At 40.9% G+C, this 14,954-nt stretch overlaps 1 protein-coding gene across 1 annotated transcript in view; it reads left to right on the plus strand.

The window, feature by feature from the left end:
- Positions 1-2,007: 2,007 nt before the first annotated feature.
- The window catches only part of LOC308300032 (limbic system-associated membrane protein-like), a gene marked incomplete at both ends in the record, with an annotated part of 209,104 nt that continues 196,157 nt past the window's right edge, over positions 2,008-14,954 (plus strand). Inside the window, one exon of the mRNA XM_080743801.1 lies at positions 2,008-2,165. Coding sequence (XP_080599927.1) covers positions 2,008-2,165 — 158 coding nt within the window. The remainder of the gene's footprint in view (positions 2,166-14,954) is intronic.

Below are 14,954 nucleotides of genomic sequence, written 5' to 3' on the forward strand. Positions count from 1 at the left end.
CAAATTTAAGGGGAACTCTGACAGAGTTGCGGCGGAACATTTTCAACACTTAATAGCAAGAGCTTGTAGATCGGCTGTTTTCACTAGTATGGCACTGAACTAACACATGAACACACAGGATTGTATAGGCTGAGCAGCTGGAAATGTTTCTGAGCTTGTAGATGGGCTGAGGAATTTATAGTGTCAGCAGCTCGTCAGCCAACTCAACTCAGCTGGTCCTGTACAGGTGACGGCACTCAAGGCAATCAGCCGAGCAAGGGAAGGGAGGGGCAGATGAGCAGTCAGAGGCAAACACAGGCACACTGAGGAAAAGAGGGACCGACCGACCGACCGACCGACAGACCGACAGACCGACAAAGCCTTTTGTAGGCCGACCCCCTGGGTCTGGCAATGATATGTATTTGGCCACGGACCCCCATCTCAAAATATCTAGTTCCAGGGACCCCCCAGAAGCAAAATTTGAGTTACAAATGTTTGTTAAAAATACATATATTCAAAGATTTGCACACATTTTCACGACTTTTCAAAAAATAGCAGATCTACCCCCCCCCCCCTTGAAACGCCCCTGCCTATACCATCACTTCAGACTCCACCTCACCGCCTATCACTTCACTCTCCCCTTATCCCTGCTTGCCAACCATTCTTTTTTTCCATTGATGCTATAGTGATTGATTGTTCAATATATGGCGACTATACTCTAATGCAATTTTAATGCGATGTTTTAACCTTGTTTATTGACTAGAGTTGGTTTACACCAGTGGTTCTCAACCTGTGGGTCGAGACCCCCATGGGGGGTCCACAAATTATTTTGGTGGCGTCCCCAGATGATTAACTAAATGTGACAGTTATGCAAAATGTAATGCCCCAACTCTTAGTGCTCCTCAGGGTGGGGGGTCTCCAGTTACAATATGATTATTTGGGGGGTTGCGCCCTGAAAAGGTTGAGAACCACTGATTTACTCTACTAATTCCAATGTCATACTTGTAAGTGCTCTGGATAAGAGCATCCTATTTAGCTAAATGGCTAAAACTGCAAATCTCCTGTCTCATCATCCCATCTCCATGCAACCGTTATGTCTCTCCTCCACACCACACAGTGTGTCTGTCTGTCCTCCACACAGTGTGTCCTACAAAGAGCCAGGGACCCCCATGAGGAGGTGCTGTTGTCCTAAAAACCTATAAGGGAGGGACACAAGTCTCCTGAAGGGAGACAGCTGCTGTATGTGTGGAGAACAGGCAAGGGGTTTTACTGATGTGAGACAGTGATTGACAGAGAGAGAGTGAGTGAGACGTGGAGGGGGGAAGAGAGACAGAGATGGAGAGAGACACACAGACTGAGACCTCCCTCTCCTCCCAGAGAGAGAGAGAGAGAGAGAGAGAGAGAGAGATATCGCTGTTGTCGGGTGGAAACCTTGTATGTCCAAAACCGTTGGTTTTGCATTTATCATTTTAAAAATAATTTAAACTTGTGAAAATAGCTGATCTACAAGCACACAGCGCCTCGTACCAGCTATTTTCACTACTTTAGTGCAACACTCTTGAATGATGAAGCAGGGTTTTAATTTATGAAAGAACATACTATTTTGAAACTTGGAGATACAAGGTTCTGTCTGAGAATGACGATATACATGCACGCACGTGCACGTGATGCGCGCCCACGCACACACAGAGGGGGATCAGTGGTGTTCTGCCTCCCCTCTCCCTCTCCCTCTCTCCCTCTCTCCCTCTCTCTCTCTCTCTCTCTCTCTCATTGTAGCTTTGCACTGACTGAGCAGTGAGCAGTGTAGCCTAGGCATCCGTGGAGCCAGACAGACCATAATACCATGTTGCACTGAATAAGAAGCTGTTACAGTATAAGCTGCTGCTGTGTCCGCATACACAGCATCACCTACACAGGAGTAGTTGGACATAACACATTTTGAGAAGTTTGGCTGGATAACTATTTAATTTAATTTAATTTGTCACTTTCTCTTGGATCTATCGCAGCACGCTTCACGCCTGCGTTAAGATGCAGGTTGGACAGAGATCACCGTATTGGAGACAACTGCAGGCTTCTTTTTTCCGACTCCTGTGTCTCATTCCCACAGGGTTCCCCGTCCGGAGTGTGGATATGCAGCGAGCCACGGATAACATCACCATCCGACAGGGAGATACAGCCGTCATCAGGTAGGACTGCCCGCCTGGGTACCAACTTGTGTACTACTACTCGCAACGCAACATATTCTCAGGGTGAAGCAGAGGGGGTGAGAATGGGCTGCTACTCTGTGTGCGAAGTAGGATGGATGCTGAGGAGAGCAACACTGAAAACTGAATGAATGCTTCCAAGTTTACTCCACGGAACGGTTCCATAGATCAGTGGTCCTCAACCTTTTCAGGCCGCGACCCCCAAAATAATCATATTTTACCTGAGGACCCCCTCCCACCCTGACGAGCACTAAGAGTTGAGGCATGACATTTTGTCTAACACGGTTCTATTGTGAAAATAGCAGATCTACATGCTCACAACGCCTCGCGACGCGAGGCGTTGTGAGCATGTAGATCGGCTTGTGAGCATGTAGATCGGCTATTTTCACAATTTCTTCCTCTCTTTAATTGTCATTTTAGAGAAAAAGTCCTTTATACACTTACATTGCATTATGTTGAGTTGTTTGATGTTGAATGAGAAACAATGTTTACGTCTGGGGACTCCCCAAAATAATTTGGTGACCCCCTGGGGGTCCTGACCCACAGGTTGAGAACCACTGCCATAGATGTTATCACTGTGTCTGTACAGCAGAAAGGATGGCTAATAAAGTCACACAGTATCAGTGATGCATTATGGATTAATGAACGAAAAAGCATCTTTATACACAGCTCATAGGGCTGGAATGTATTCTGCTCTAGGTTACCAACTTAGAAAATAATGTATTGTACGGTAATTACAACGATCCGCACTCCTCCAGTCTATTTGATATCTTTGCTTTGTGTCCAATCAGTTCTATCTATGTGGCAGGAAAAAAAGCCATTGATCTTATCGTGTAGACAAATTTGTCCTAGAGACTAATTGAGTACCTGAGACGAATAACAGTATAAGTCCATATTTGATTTTTTTATATATTTTTGGTTTTACCAACAAACTAGTTGTTTTAATCAGTTAAATTGTTAATGCACTCCCCCCTCATTTTGTTTAATTGTCAGTTTTAATGTTATCTGCTCCCTTTGTCTGCTGAATATTGCTTGTACGGACTTAGACTGTTGTTCCACACACTGCTGGAGATATACTGTTTTTTCCACTTTCCATAAGTATTATGTCTTATAATTCATAATATATTTGAGTTAAGTAAAAACATCTAATCCAACAAAATGAGAGGGGAGTACATTAAGACTTTAAGAGATTAAAAACTTCTAGTTTGTGGTTTATAGCCAGGTAAATCAAAAAAATATCTTTATCCAAAAAATTTAAATACGGACTTAGTTATTCGTCTCAGGTACTCATGTTGTACAGCTTCTTTTTCCACTGTATGTAAAGCACTTTGTGAGATCTCTCTGTGAGAGGTGCTGCTGCATACATACAATTAACTTACTTACTAATGCAAGCTGTCAACTGTTAGCTGTCAGTGGACACGTGACTCCAGGCGTGTGTTTGTCTTGGTTATAAAATTCAGAGAGGATTTAGACGTGGATTTATATAAACAAGGCTCTTAAAGGGATATTACACTTTCAAAAAACTTTTGGTCATTGTATGGTCTAATCAGGCTTGTATGAACACCCTGAACAGTTTTTAATTTGCTTCATTCAGTATTTAGATATTTGATGTAAATGTTACCAGCTCCAACACGCCCAGGCCCTCTCCACATACACACCCATTGCAACTTCAAACTCCATTTTAACCATGATAGATTCATTAAAAACACCCATTATTTTTTCTGGTGACTCATAATACCCTCCTAATACGTGAGCAGACCGTGTTTTTTCAATAACTTTTTTCATTTATTTTTAATAATTCTTTGGGAAAATGGAAAACATTAAATACAATAATATTTTATTGAAAATAAATGAAAAAAGTTATTGAAAAAACACGGTCTGCTCACGTATTAGGAGGGTACTATGAGTCACCAGAAAAAATAATGGGTGTTTTTAATGAATCTATCATGGTTAAAATGGAGTTTGAAGTTACAATGGGTGTGTATGTGGAGAGGGCCTGGGCGTGTTGGAGCTGGTAACATTTACATCAAATATCTAAATACTGAATGAAGCAAATTAAAAACTGTTCAGGGTGTTCATACAAGCCTGATTAGACCATACAATGACCAAAAGTTTTTTGAAAGTGTAATATCCCTTTAACCGCCACACCCCATTCCTCCCTTATTTCTCAAAATAGGATTCAAAGGAGTCTGGTGTGTAATATTAGTGATTGATTGATTGATTGATTGATTGATTGATTGATTGATTGAATACTTTATCAGACAAAAATGTAAACAGCACAGGGTCAGTCAGACATTTCGGCTAAAAGGATAACACAATAAACACGTGTGTCCATTGTGGTCTTAACTCAGTTAGCGCCGGGCGACTTTACGAGCGACTAGTTCACTATGGCGTTTGGTGCCGAGCGACTCGGAGCGACTTTTATATAAAAGCATTGTTTAAGCTTTTAATATGTGTTTATAGACGGAGCGAAATGGTTAGCTTACCTCAGCTAATGTCCACACGTAAACCGTGAAAAAAAAGGATACGATTATGACGTCACCTTTAAACCAGGGCTTCCTGTTGACAACAGGCCTCTGCTAGCGTTAGCCTCAATGCAACCATCCGACCCTCACGTAGCTTCACTAGGTCGGATTTTGATTCTGAAACTTTCTGTGTGGCATCTATATACGTCCCGATGCCCATACCAATGGTGGTTTGAGACGATCAAGCACGAATTGAACAGTATTGAGCTGAAATGGTGACCGGCGGCCCGTCCATGTTAAGTCAATGAGGACCAAGTCAGCGTCTCATCCTGTTATGTGGATTTAAACAGGCTTAACATGGGACCATGTCAGTGTATGGTGTATGGTGGTCTCTAGTGGTCATCTGGTGGTATGGTATGGTGAACGTGCATTCGTTAAGGTGGTCTGGTTAAGGTGGTCTGGGGGGATACAAAATAGCTATTTCCTGGCGTTATAAGCGCACATTCATATTCATATTTTGGAAATCTGGCCCTGTATGAGTTAAAGAAAGGTCCTTAAAGGGCCTACACCATGCTTTTAAAACTATATTTTTTGTATAAATATATGCTCAAAATTGAGTCTTAGACAGGTTTTAACCCTCAACAAACACTCTGACCATTCTTTTTGTTTGTTCTAGCTCTACTATAATGAGGCTCTCCAGCTGCAATACCAAAACGGCCTCTGTTTGCTCAGGGGCGCATCTAGTGGGGTTTTTCCAGAAAAAAATAAGTTTTCTGAAAAAGAAAAAGTTTTTTGAAAAAAAAAAGTTTTTTGAAAAAAAAAATTTTTTGAAAAAAAAAAAAAAAAATTAAAAAAAAATGTTTTTTGAAAAGTTTTGAAGAAAACATTTTTTAAAAAATTTTTTTTTTTGACTCTGCATTGCATTTTTTTGAAGAAAAACAATTTTGAAAAAAAAAAATTTTGAAAAAAAAAAAAAAAATGTTTTTTTTTTTTTTGACTGAAAAAAAAAAACGTGAATCCGTGTGACGTCACACGGATCAACTCTCAGAACAGCACTGTTCTGAGAACCTGTGGAAAGCTTTTCATCTCTGTCTTCCCAAAACCAGAGAAAGACACAATGTACAGAAATAGGACTTTGTGAGGATAGAAGGTGCCAGTGGGACCCCAAAAAAAGGTTTTAAAATAGAAAAAGTGAAAATTCATGGTGTAGGTCCTTTAAGTTATAATTATCTCACGGAAGCACCACAGTCAATTGTGGGTTCAGATAATCAATATGGCAACCTTTCACATCGGGAAGCGCTTTAATTTGTGGTGACGAGCAAGCACACGAAACCCCTAAGTGACTCAATACACCCTTTGTCAAGTCCCGCCCGTTGTTCCGCCCCTCTTCACACCCATTGGTTGCAGTGACTCGGTGGGACCCTCCATCCACTACCATTTTAATTCAGTTGCTTCGTATTGTTATTCTGTGTGTTCAATTCTAATTTCAAACTAGGTTTCAGTTAAAATGGAGCTGCTCAGTGCCAGTATAGTTACTCAGTGTGTTTTTAAATGTTTTTATTTCTCCAAACACTATGTTTTTGCAAATTCAACATAAAAAGGCGAACCAGGGCAGGACAAGGCAGATAGAGCCTGGTTGGTCAGTCAAGGACCAACCAGAAGGCTAACACTGGGTGAATTCAGTGATGGAAAGAGGGTGGGGGTATAGGGAGGTGCTTATCCCTGACGCTCACAAATCATTTTAAATACTAGAACTTCAAAAAAGTTAAGAAAAGAAAAAGAGAGAAAAAAAAACCCACTAGACTATTACTTGTCATAGCATCCTCGTAAACACGATGTGTTTCACACTGTGAATGTTGAAAGTCAGCGTCTGAACAGCGAAATCAATATTAAACCAAGTACAGTCGATACTACACTACATTAGTCGCAATATATAACACATTCCCATAGGCTACAAAACAACAGCTCAATAATAACACAATGAAAGAACAATAACAGAACCACACAATACTGTACTTTAACCTAAAGTAAACTATAACCTAGACACACACGCACCAACGCAGAGACGCACGCACAACACACACACACACACACACACACACACACACACACACACACACACACACACACACACACACACACACACACACACACACACACACACACACACACACACGGTGAGAGGATATAGAGAGCAATACATTCACTTAATGGATTCCGTGTGGCGAACAGGTGCCTTCCATTCAATTACAAGGATCCGATTAGTCATTATAGACTCACTGAGCGGTGAACCTGGCCAGAGATCACAGCTTTTCGTTACACATGCTGTGGGTGCGTGCAGTCTGTTTCCAGCTGTTGAGTCATCTCCTGAACTAACACCAGTATAATACCAACCATACAGGCGCTGACTCTAACACACTGCACAGACTGCATTACATTATCAATGTATTCATTCCTCAGTGACACTATGGTGTGGTTATTGGGCTGATACAGATTGTTCTGCATAGATGGTGTGTATTTGAGTTGAGAGTTTGTGTGATTGTTGTTTACTCATTTTGATGCCTAACTATAGTTTTGTTGCTCTTAGTCAATATACTGTAGCCAGGGACGTGCTGGCCATTGGGAAAAGCGGGCCAACTCCCGAACGGCCGGTTCATTCCTGGCCGGTCCAGGCCGGCCATTAGGAAAAATAAATAAATAAATGTCGGCCTTCGTTCCATTTTGGGGCCTGGGCGGCCAACAAAGTAAATCGTCACTTTCGGGCAGAAACCTCGTATCTCCAAGTTTTTTCGCAAAGTAAAGCCCTGCTTCATCATACAAGGCTGTCGCATCATACAAGGCTGTCGCACCGATCTACAAGCACACAACGCCTCGCGGTGCGAGGCGTTGTGTGCTTAATAGATCTGCTGTTTTCGCTACTTTAATTCATTTTTTAAATGATAAATACAAAACAAACGGTTTTGGACATACAAGGTTTCCACCCGACAACGACGAACTATAACTCATGTAATTGGCCCACTGGCTTGTCACTTGTCATGATCTGAAATGGCAAATCTTTGAGTAGCAGCAATGAGGGCCTCTCCAACTCTTTTTCCCGGGCTGAATCAGGGGCCCAGCACGTCGCTGATAGATGGTGTGTATTTGAGTTGAAAGTTTGTGTGACTGTTGTTTACTCATTTTGATGCCTAACTCTAGTTTTGTTGCTCTTAGTCAATATACTGTAGCACTCTTTGTAATCTTTCTCTGACATATTGACTATTCCACCCGATAGCGACAATATCCTCTAATCATTGCCCACAAACCGATGTGTGTGGTTAGACTGACCTCAGAATTTTACTTCAGTCTAACTCATTGTCTGCGTTGCCACATTAAACTCTAACCCTGGAGGCTCAAACAAACAAATAACCAATGTTTTTTTTCACCCCCATTTTCCCACTGAGGAATTGGATAGGGTTAGATTCAGGGCCTCAGTGTGAGCAGCCTGACCGAGAGGCACAATGTGGATGGTAATGTGTTGAATCTGATTCCATAAACTACTGTATGTGAAAGGCTGAGCAGGTCTAGGTGACCTGGAGGAGTAATATATATGTCACGTTTTTTTTTGCGTCTCAGAGAATTAGAGAAACGGAGCGCTTGCCGTGCCGCACAGGGCGGAACAAGCGGTCGCCACAACAACGTCCTCCAGGCGGAGCCACTCGATTGTCCACGACATTGCAAGCGGCGCGAAGGCCAGCGGACCTTGGTCCTGCTCTTCGCCCCCGAGCGCCGCAGGCGCGAGTGGCCGCGAAGCCGTGGTGAATGCAATCGTTTTATTTATGCCCAGGCCGTAAGGCCTGGGCAAGCCCACGATAAACGCCCTGTCCAAGTGACTACAATGGAGCTAATGGCTAAGCTAGGCTAGGCTAGGCTAGGCTAGGCTAGGCTAGGCTAGGCTAGTAAATAAAGAAAGAGAGTCGCAAACGAGTGACGTCAGCGCCTTCACTATTGAATGGCTGCGTCGCCATCTGGTGGTGATTAGTGTGTGGTGAACTACAAAACGAGCGCTCTTACCTAGGTCTCCCTGAGTTACCCAGTTACCCTGTAACATAATCCCTGCTCTCAGTGCGGCAAGGAGAGAAGGGAAATGTATGTTTACTGGGGGGTGCAGCAACAATGAACTTTACTATTTCCTCTATACTATTAATAATGTTTGGAAAAAGTGAATGTCAAAATGTTGTGGGTTGTTTGAGAGCCATTATGAGCGAGTTACAGACGATTGGAAGGCTTAACAAGCTCTCTGAGTTAATTACCATAGTTACCATAGTTATAGTCTTACAAATAATAGTAGTAGTCCACCTGCATAGTAATTGATCCTTATTAATACTCATACTGTAGATGACACATAGCCTACCGTATGTACCACTGGCGCCTATTCAATAGAGCCAAGGGGAGCAATGGCTCCCCCTATTTGCCAGTCGGGGGAGCCCGGCTCCCCCTCCCTGCTTTTATTTATTCACGATCATATAATCACAAAATGTGATTAAGAAGAAGAACGTCAGAAATTCGCCTTGTTTGACCCTTTGAAGCACCCATAGCATGGCTTCTAAGTTCTAAACCAATCACAGCGAATGGGGGGCGGGAGGTACAGTATAGGTCTACTGTGTTATATGCCAAGTCTGTGCCTTTAAGGGGGCGGGCTTAGGAGCAGTACGGGATGACGTTGACGCTGTGTTTTGGGACCAGCGCGGAAGTGAATGTGCGGGTGTAATGCTGGGGAGAATATATTAGTGAGAAGTTAAGTTAATACAAGTGGATTAATAGTGAAAACATGACGTTTATGCTGTATGTTCCTGCCTGGCCCTGGAAGTAATAAATCATCGTTATCTACACAGAAGTTGTATGGACTATTTGAATAAGTTACCACATGACACGAGCCAAGTTATTGCTACAAACAGTGGAAAAGGTAACAACTGGTTTCTCAACCAATCAGTGACTGTCTGAACCTCGGCTGACAGAGCGCTACACAACAACAAACATGGCATGCATGGCTTTATCTAAATAACAGAATGAAACAGTTGTTTCACAGTGGAATATGCTACCTGGGGTTAACTACAGACATCCATAGGACATGTGGATAGCTTTTACATTTACCATACGTGAACTAAACTTTTTGACGCTGTTCAAAGAAGCTGGATGACATGGCACGTTGTGTTGTGTGCCTCCAAGGAACTTTCTTCTGGGCACCTCAATATAAAATTGGATATTTTCTTGTCATTTTCTCAAGGTAAGACATGGCTTTATTTAACTAATTGTTCACTGTGGAGCCTCTTCTCTCCTCCTCCGTGTGTGTGTGTGTGTGTGTGTGTGTGTGTGTGTGTGTGTGTGTGTGTGTGTGTGTGTGTGTGTGTGTGTGTGTGTGTGTGTGTGTGTGTGTGTGTGTGTGTGTGTGTGTGAGTGAGTGAGTGAGTGAGTGTGATGAGATGCTTGCTTGCTTGTAAATATTGGTAGCTGCTGGTTGCAGATCTTTGGTCATGGTTGTGGACTTGTGGTCAGTGTGGTTGTGTTGTGCGCACATTGTGTGTTGGCTTGTTGGGTGCCCCGCGGACCGCAGGGCCGACTTTAGAACCGCAAATATCCGATTTTTCGCTGCGCCAAAAAAAACAAAAAACAAAAAAATGGATTTGTGCTCCCCCTAGTGGGGACAGAGTTAGGCGCCGGTGGTATGTACTATATGGTATACATATATGGATGCACATATCTACATGTTCTCTATCTTATTGGTGGGCTGTGGGCAGTTCAGAAACCTGCCTAAAAAATGACATCATCGATGAGGTTTCCAAGCTAATGGAGACACACGGGCGCCTACAAATTCACGCCCACAATTGAGACAGCGGCCCCACTTTGGGTAAGGGTCGGGAGAACGGTGAACTGCAAGCCAGCCCATAGAAAGTCATTTTAATTCAACTGTGGATAGCCTACTCTTAAAATAATCCTACATGAAATGAAGACATAATATTGATTTAAATACAAAAAAATATGTTTCCAAATGTATGGACTGCCAACATATCTTCTTGTTTTCTAAATAAATTATGTGTGTCACATTTAATTGCCACTTCAATGGATTACCCATAATGTTAACAGAGAAGAGGGGAGACGGCAGACAGAGAACCTGTCACTTTTCAGTGACATCGCTGTCTTTACTGCAATGTATTTATGAGCACCGACCTTGAAGATCCTGACTTTTTCAACTACAGAGTGAATTCTCCAGGTTAGTTAATCAAACAATAACTTGCAAGACTCCGTTTAGAAGAAGCAAGATGCGATAATTTTCCAAAGATAAATAGCCTAATTATACATGAGAGACAAGCATATCTGGGTAATGAAAACCTCAAGGGATGTGTCCATGACGTGTGTACCATGCGGCCACTTAAAATGTCCATTGCTAGCACTTTTGACTCACCGATGAAGTATATTAAAGTATATTGTAGGATAGTATATCAAGATGACCGATATGCCATATTAAACACATGGGACACTATATTAGAACACACAAAAAAATGCTACAGCATCAGTAGTCAACCACTGAAATTATGTTATGTCACGATGCCTCTCATTGGGATTGCATTGGCAGCTGCAGTACACCGTTCTCCCTTACCCGAAGTGGGGCCGCTGTCACAATATGGGGCATGGATTTGTAGGAGCCTGTGTGTCTCTATACAATATATTGTATAGAGGGGAAAATCACACCTAGTGGGAAGTGAGAGGTGCTATTTATGAGTTAAATTCAGGAGAATTGTCCAAAGTCTCCTGAACTTATCTTATGTTGAAAGAATTGCCCTCTCTGTGTAATCCATGCCGTTACACCACATCTCCTACGTATTGACTTGATTATGCTTAGTTCAGTGTGGTATCGTCCAATCTCACAACGCGTTTCAATATTTTCACCAAATTGGCCCTTTTAGGAATTTCAGCCTCTGCTTCTTTAACATTCTCTACACGTCCCTGGACAGAAATGTATCAAATATCAAAGTGCTCGCATACAGTGGATGAGAGTAAATCAGTGCAAACACATAAAGTTTAATAAGCACATCAAGCCTAAAATATATCATATCATAACACAACCTCAGAACCCGAGTCCAATTTCCAAGCTGTTCACTGTCTGCAGCTGAGGAGAAGGACCATTAACAGTCCTGTCTCTGCTCGAAGTGACATTTGCCCCCAGGAGAACCAGAAAGAACATCAATCATAGAATATTAAGACTCGGCTCATCGCCCAATGGCCATGTTTCATATACAAAAGATTTAGGTCGCGGGAAAAATGGCCCACATTTCTGAGAGGCTCCTCAGAAAAATGTGACTTTGCCTCATTTGATAGAGAGGATAAAGAAGACAAGCCAAATGAGCCCATAGTGATAGGAAAAAAGTTCCTTTGCCACAATAGTTTACTTTTTAATTGCTTTTTCCCTGTGTTCTCGTTGAGTGAGTGTTGCCATGTGGGGATTTAAATGCTGGAAATTGCTTATTAAAGCATTAATGACACATTCTGTGTGATTGCTCTCCTCTAGGTCAATTAACTGTGAGGGCTTTGACAATATCCTCTTTCTGCCTCATCATGTTCAGCTATAAGAAATTGTTTTATCGCATGGGTCAATGTCAATGTCACAGCTAAGCCCCCAGATCTTTTAATTTGAGTGTGAAAGCACAGGCATGTGTGTGAATGCTGCTAGAGGCTCAGGCATTACACAGGAGGTGACATTAGACAAATCGAAACTGCCTAAAGGATCACCGATCCTTATTTCAATTTGTCTTTATTTTAAAACTGTCTTGGTGAACAGCTCTCTTATGATTTTTGAGCGGTGGTAGTCTGGTAGACCACTCCTATACGTGGCTGTGTGTGTGTCTGTAGCCTTTTTCCTCAGTGTTTTGCCATAGCAAAATGTGTGTACGTAGCATCATGTTTGTCTAGTGATGTCGTATGTCTGTAGCCTTTTTCCTCAGCATTTTGCCATAGCAAAACGTGTGTGTAGCCTGTACATCCTAGACTCAAATCCTAGTCTGAAGACGTTATGCAAGCACGACCACCGCTCACTTCACTTTGGGTGTGATTTTTTTGTTTAGTTTTACAAAGCAGTGTATTTAACTGTCTTGGTGAACAGCTCTCTTATGATTTTTTTTTGTTTCGTTTTACAAAGCAGTGTATTTCCGAATGCCTCTGAGCCGTTTGAATCTCCTCATGCTTTCATCTGAGGTTCAGTGGGATGCGAAAAGTGTCGCGCTGAGTCGCCTTTGTCAGCAGTTGGATATAAAGTTGTAATGCTCTCATCTGCAGTTCCCGGAGTGGAGCAGAGTGATCCAGTCTCACTGTAGTCAGGGGATATCTTATAAAGTCCTGGAATAAATTCCTTACCAAAAGATTTCATCACCAATGTGTGTGTAAAGGTGTCTAGTAACACATCTCACAAAGACTGAAATTCTGTTTGAGAATCCGTTACAGCTGATGAAAGTTGGGGTCCCATTAAATAAACTATACACGATAAAACACACCAAAATAAATATGCTTTAAGTAGCGTGTGAGGGGTCAAACTAGGGTTTTTGGTAGCACTTTATAATGAAGTACCTCAATAAAGGCTAATTAACAGCTAATAAGGCACTTATTAACAATTAATTGACAGCTAATAAGGCACATTAACAATTAATTAAACACTTAAAAGATACTTATTAACCTTAATATGTGCTTATACATCTTAATAAAGCAATAACAAGGGGGTAGTGTATTTATGAGATACTTAATCGTTATGTGCTTATAAGTTTCTTGTTCTATCTTAATTAATAGTTATAAATGTATTATAATACTATTTAGATTTATAAATGGTTAATAAGACTTAATTAATAATTATTAGTCCCCTTATGGGAAATTTAATATCCGTTGAGTCCTAATATTGCATTTATAAACCCTTTACTATGCACTTATTATGAGATCAATTAACATTAACAAATCCTTAATACAATCTTTATTATAACAGTATAAACAACAACAAGTCATTAATTAAGCCTTTATTAACACTTTATTAGGCAATTTACAGCCACCTATTCTAAAGTGGGAACACATAGGTTACACCCGCCACTTCGACATGTCTCCTTTCCGACATGTCTCCATTCCGACACTAACCCTATCTCTAACCCTTACCCTAAACTTAACCTCTATGGAAGTGTCGCCACTCCGAAATTGACTTCTTATTGTCGGAATGGAGAGCGACACCCGAACACATTGTATAAACGTTAACAAATCCTTCATAAAGTCTTTATTCACATTGTTTATAAGGACCTTATTAAGCATTTGTTAACGTTTATAAGAAGTGATCCCACTTTAGAATAGGTGGCTGCAAAATGTTTAATTATGGTTTTATTGATGTGAATAACACATAGCTCGATTGTTTATAAGGACCTTATTAAGGATTTGTCGGAAAGGAGAGTGAGACATGTCGGAGTGGCGGGTGTAACCGATGTGTTCCCACTTTAGAATAGGTGGCTGCAAATTGCCTAATAAAGTGTTAATAAAGGCTTAATCAATGACTTGTTGTTGTTTATACTGTTATAATAAAGATTTTATTAAGGATTTGTTCATGTTAATTGATCTCATAATAAGTGCATAGTGAAGGGTTTATAAATGCACTATTAGGACTCAACGGATATTAAGTTTCCCATAATGGGACTAATAATTATTAATTAAGTCTTATTTACCATTTATAAATCTAAATAGTATTATAATACATTTATAACTATTAATTAAGATAGAACAAGAAACTTATAAGCACATAACGATTAAGTATCTCATAAATACACTACCCCCTTATTATTGCTTTATTAAGATATTAAGGTTAATAAGTATCTTATAAGTGTTTAATTAGTTGTTAATTCATTATAATTAACTAGTTAATTACGGTTTAATAACGTTTGAATAAGAGTTAATTAATTGTTAATGTGCCTCATTAGCTATTAATTAATTGTTAATAAGTGCCTTATTAGCTGTTAATTAGCCTTTATTGAGGTACTTCATTATAAAGTGCTACCGGGTTTTTTTCATGATTCTGAATCCATTGCAAGCATTTGTTTTGCACGAAAAACATTCCTTGGGGTAAAGGCGGCTCCGACAAAACTGTGAAAAGTGATGACTCACTAAACCATATTTTTGTGTGGCCGTTTCTAGCCCAATGAATGTTTTTCGTGCAAAACAAAATGCTTGCAATGGATTCAGAATCATGAACAAACCCTAGTTTGACCCCTCACATGCTACGTAAAGCATATTTATTTTGGTGTGTTTTATACTG

This window comes from Nannobrachium achirus (genome assembly GCF_963921795.1).
Source record: "Nannobrachium achirus genome assembly, chromosome: 15".
Classification (NCBI taxonomy): domain Eukaryota; kingdom Metazoa; phylum Chordata; class Actinopteri; order Myctophiformes; family Myctophidae; genus Nannobrachium; species Nannobrachium achirus.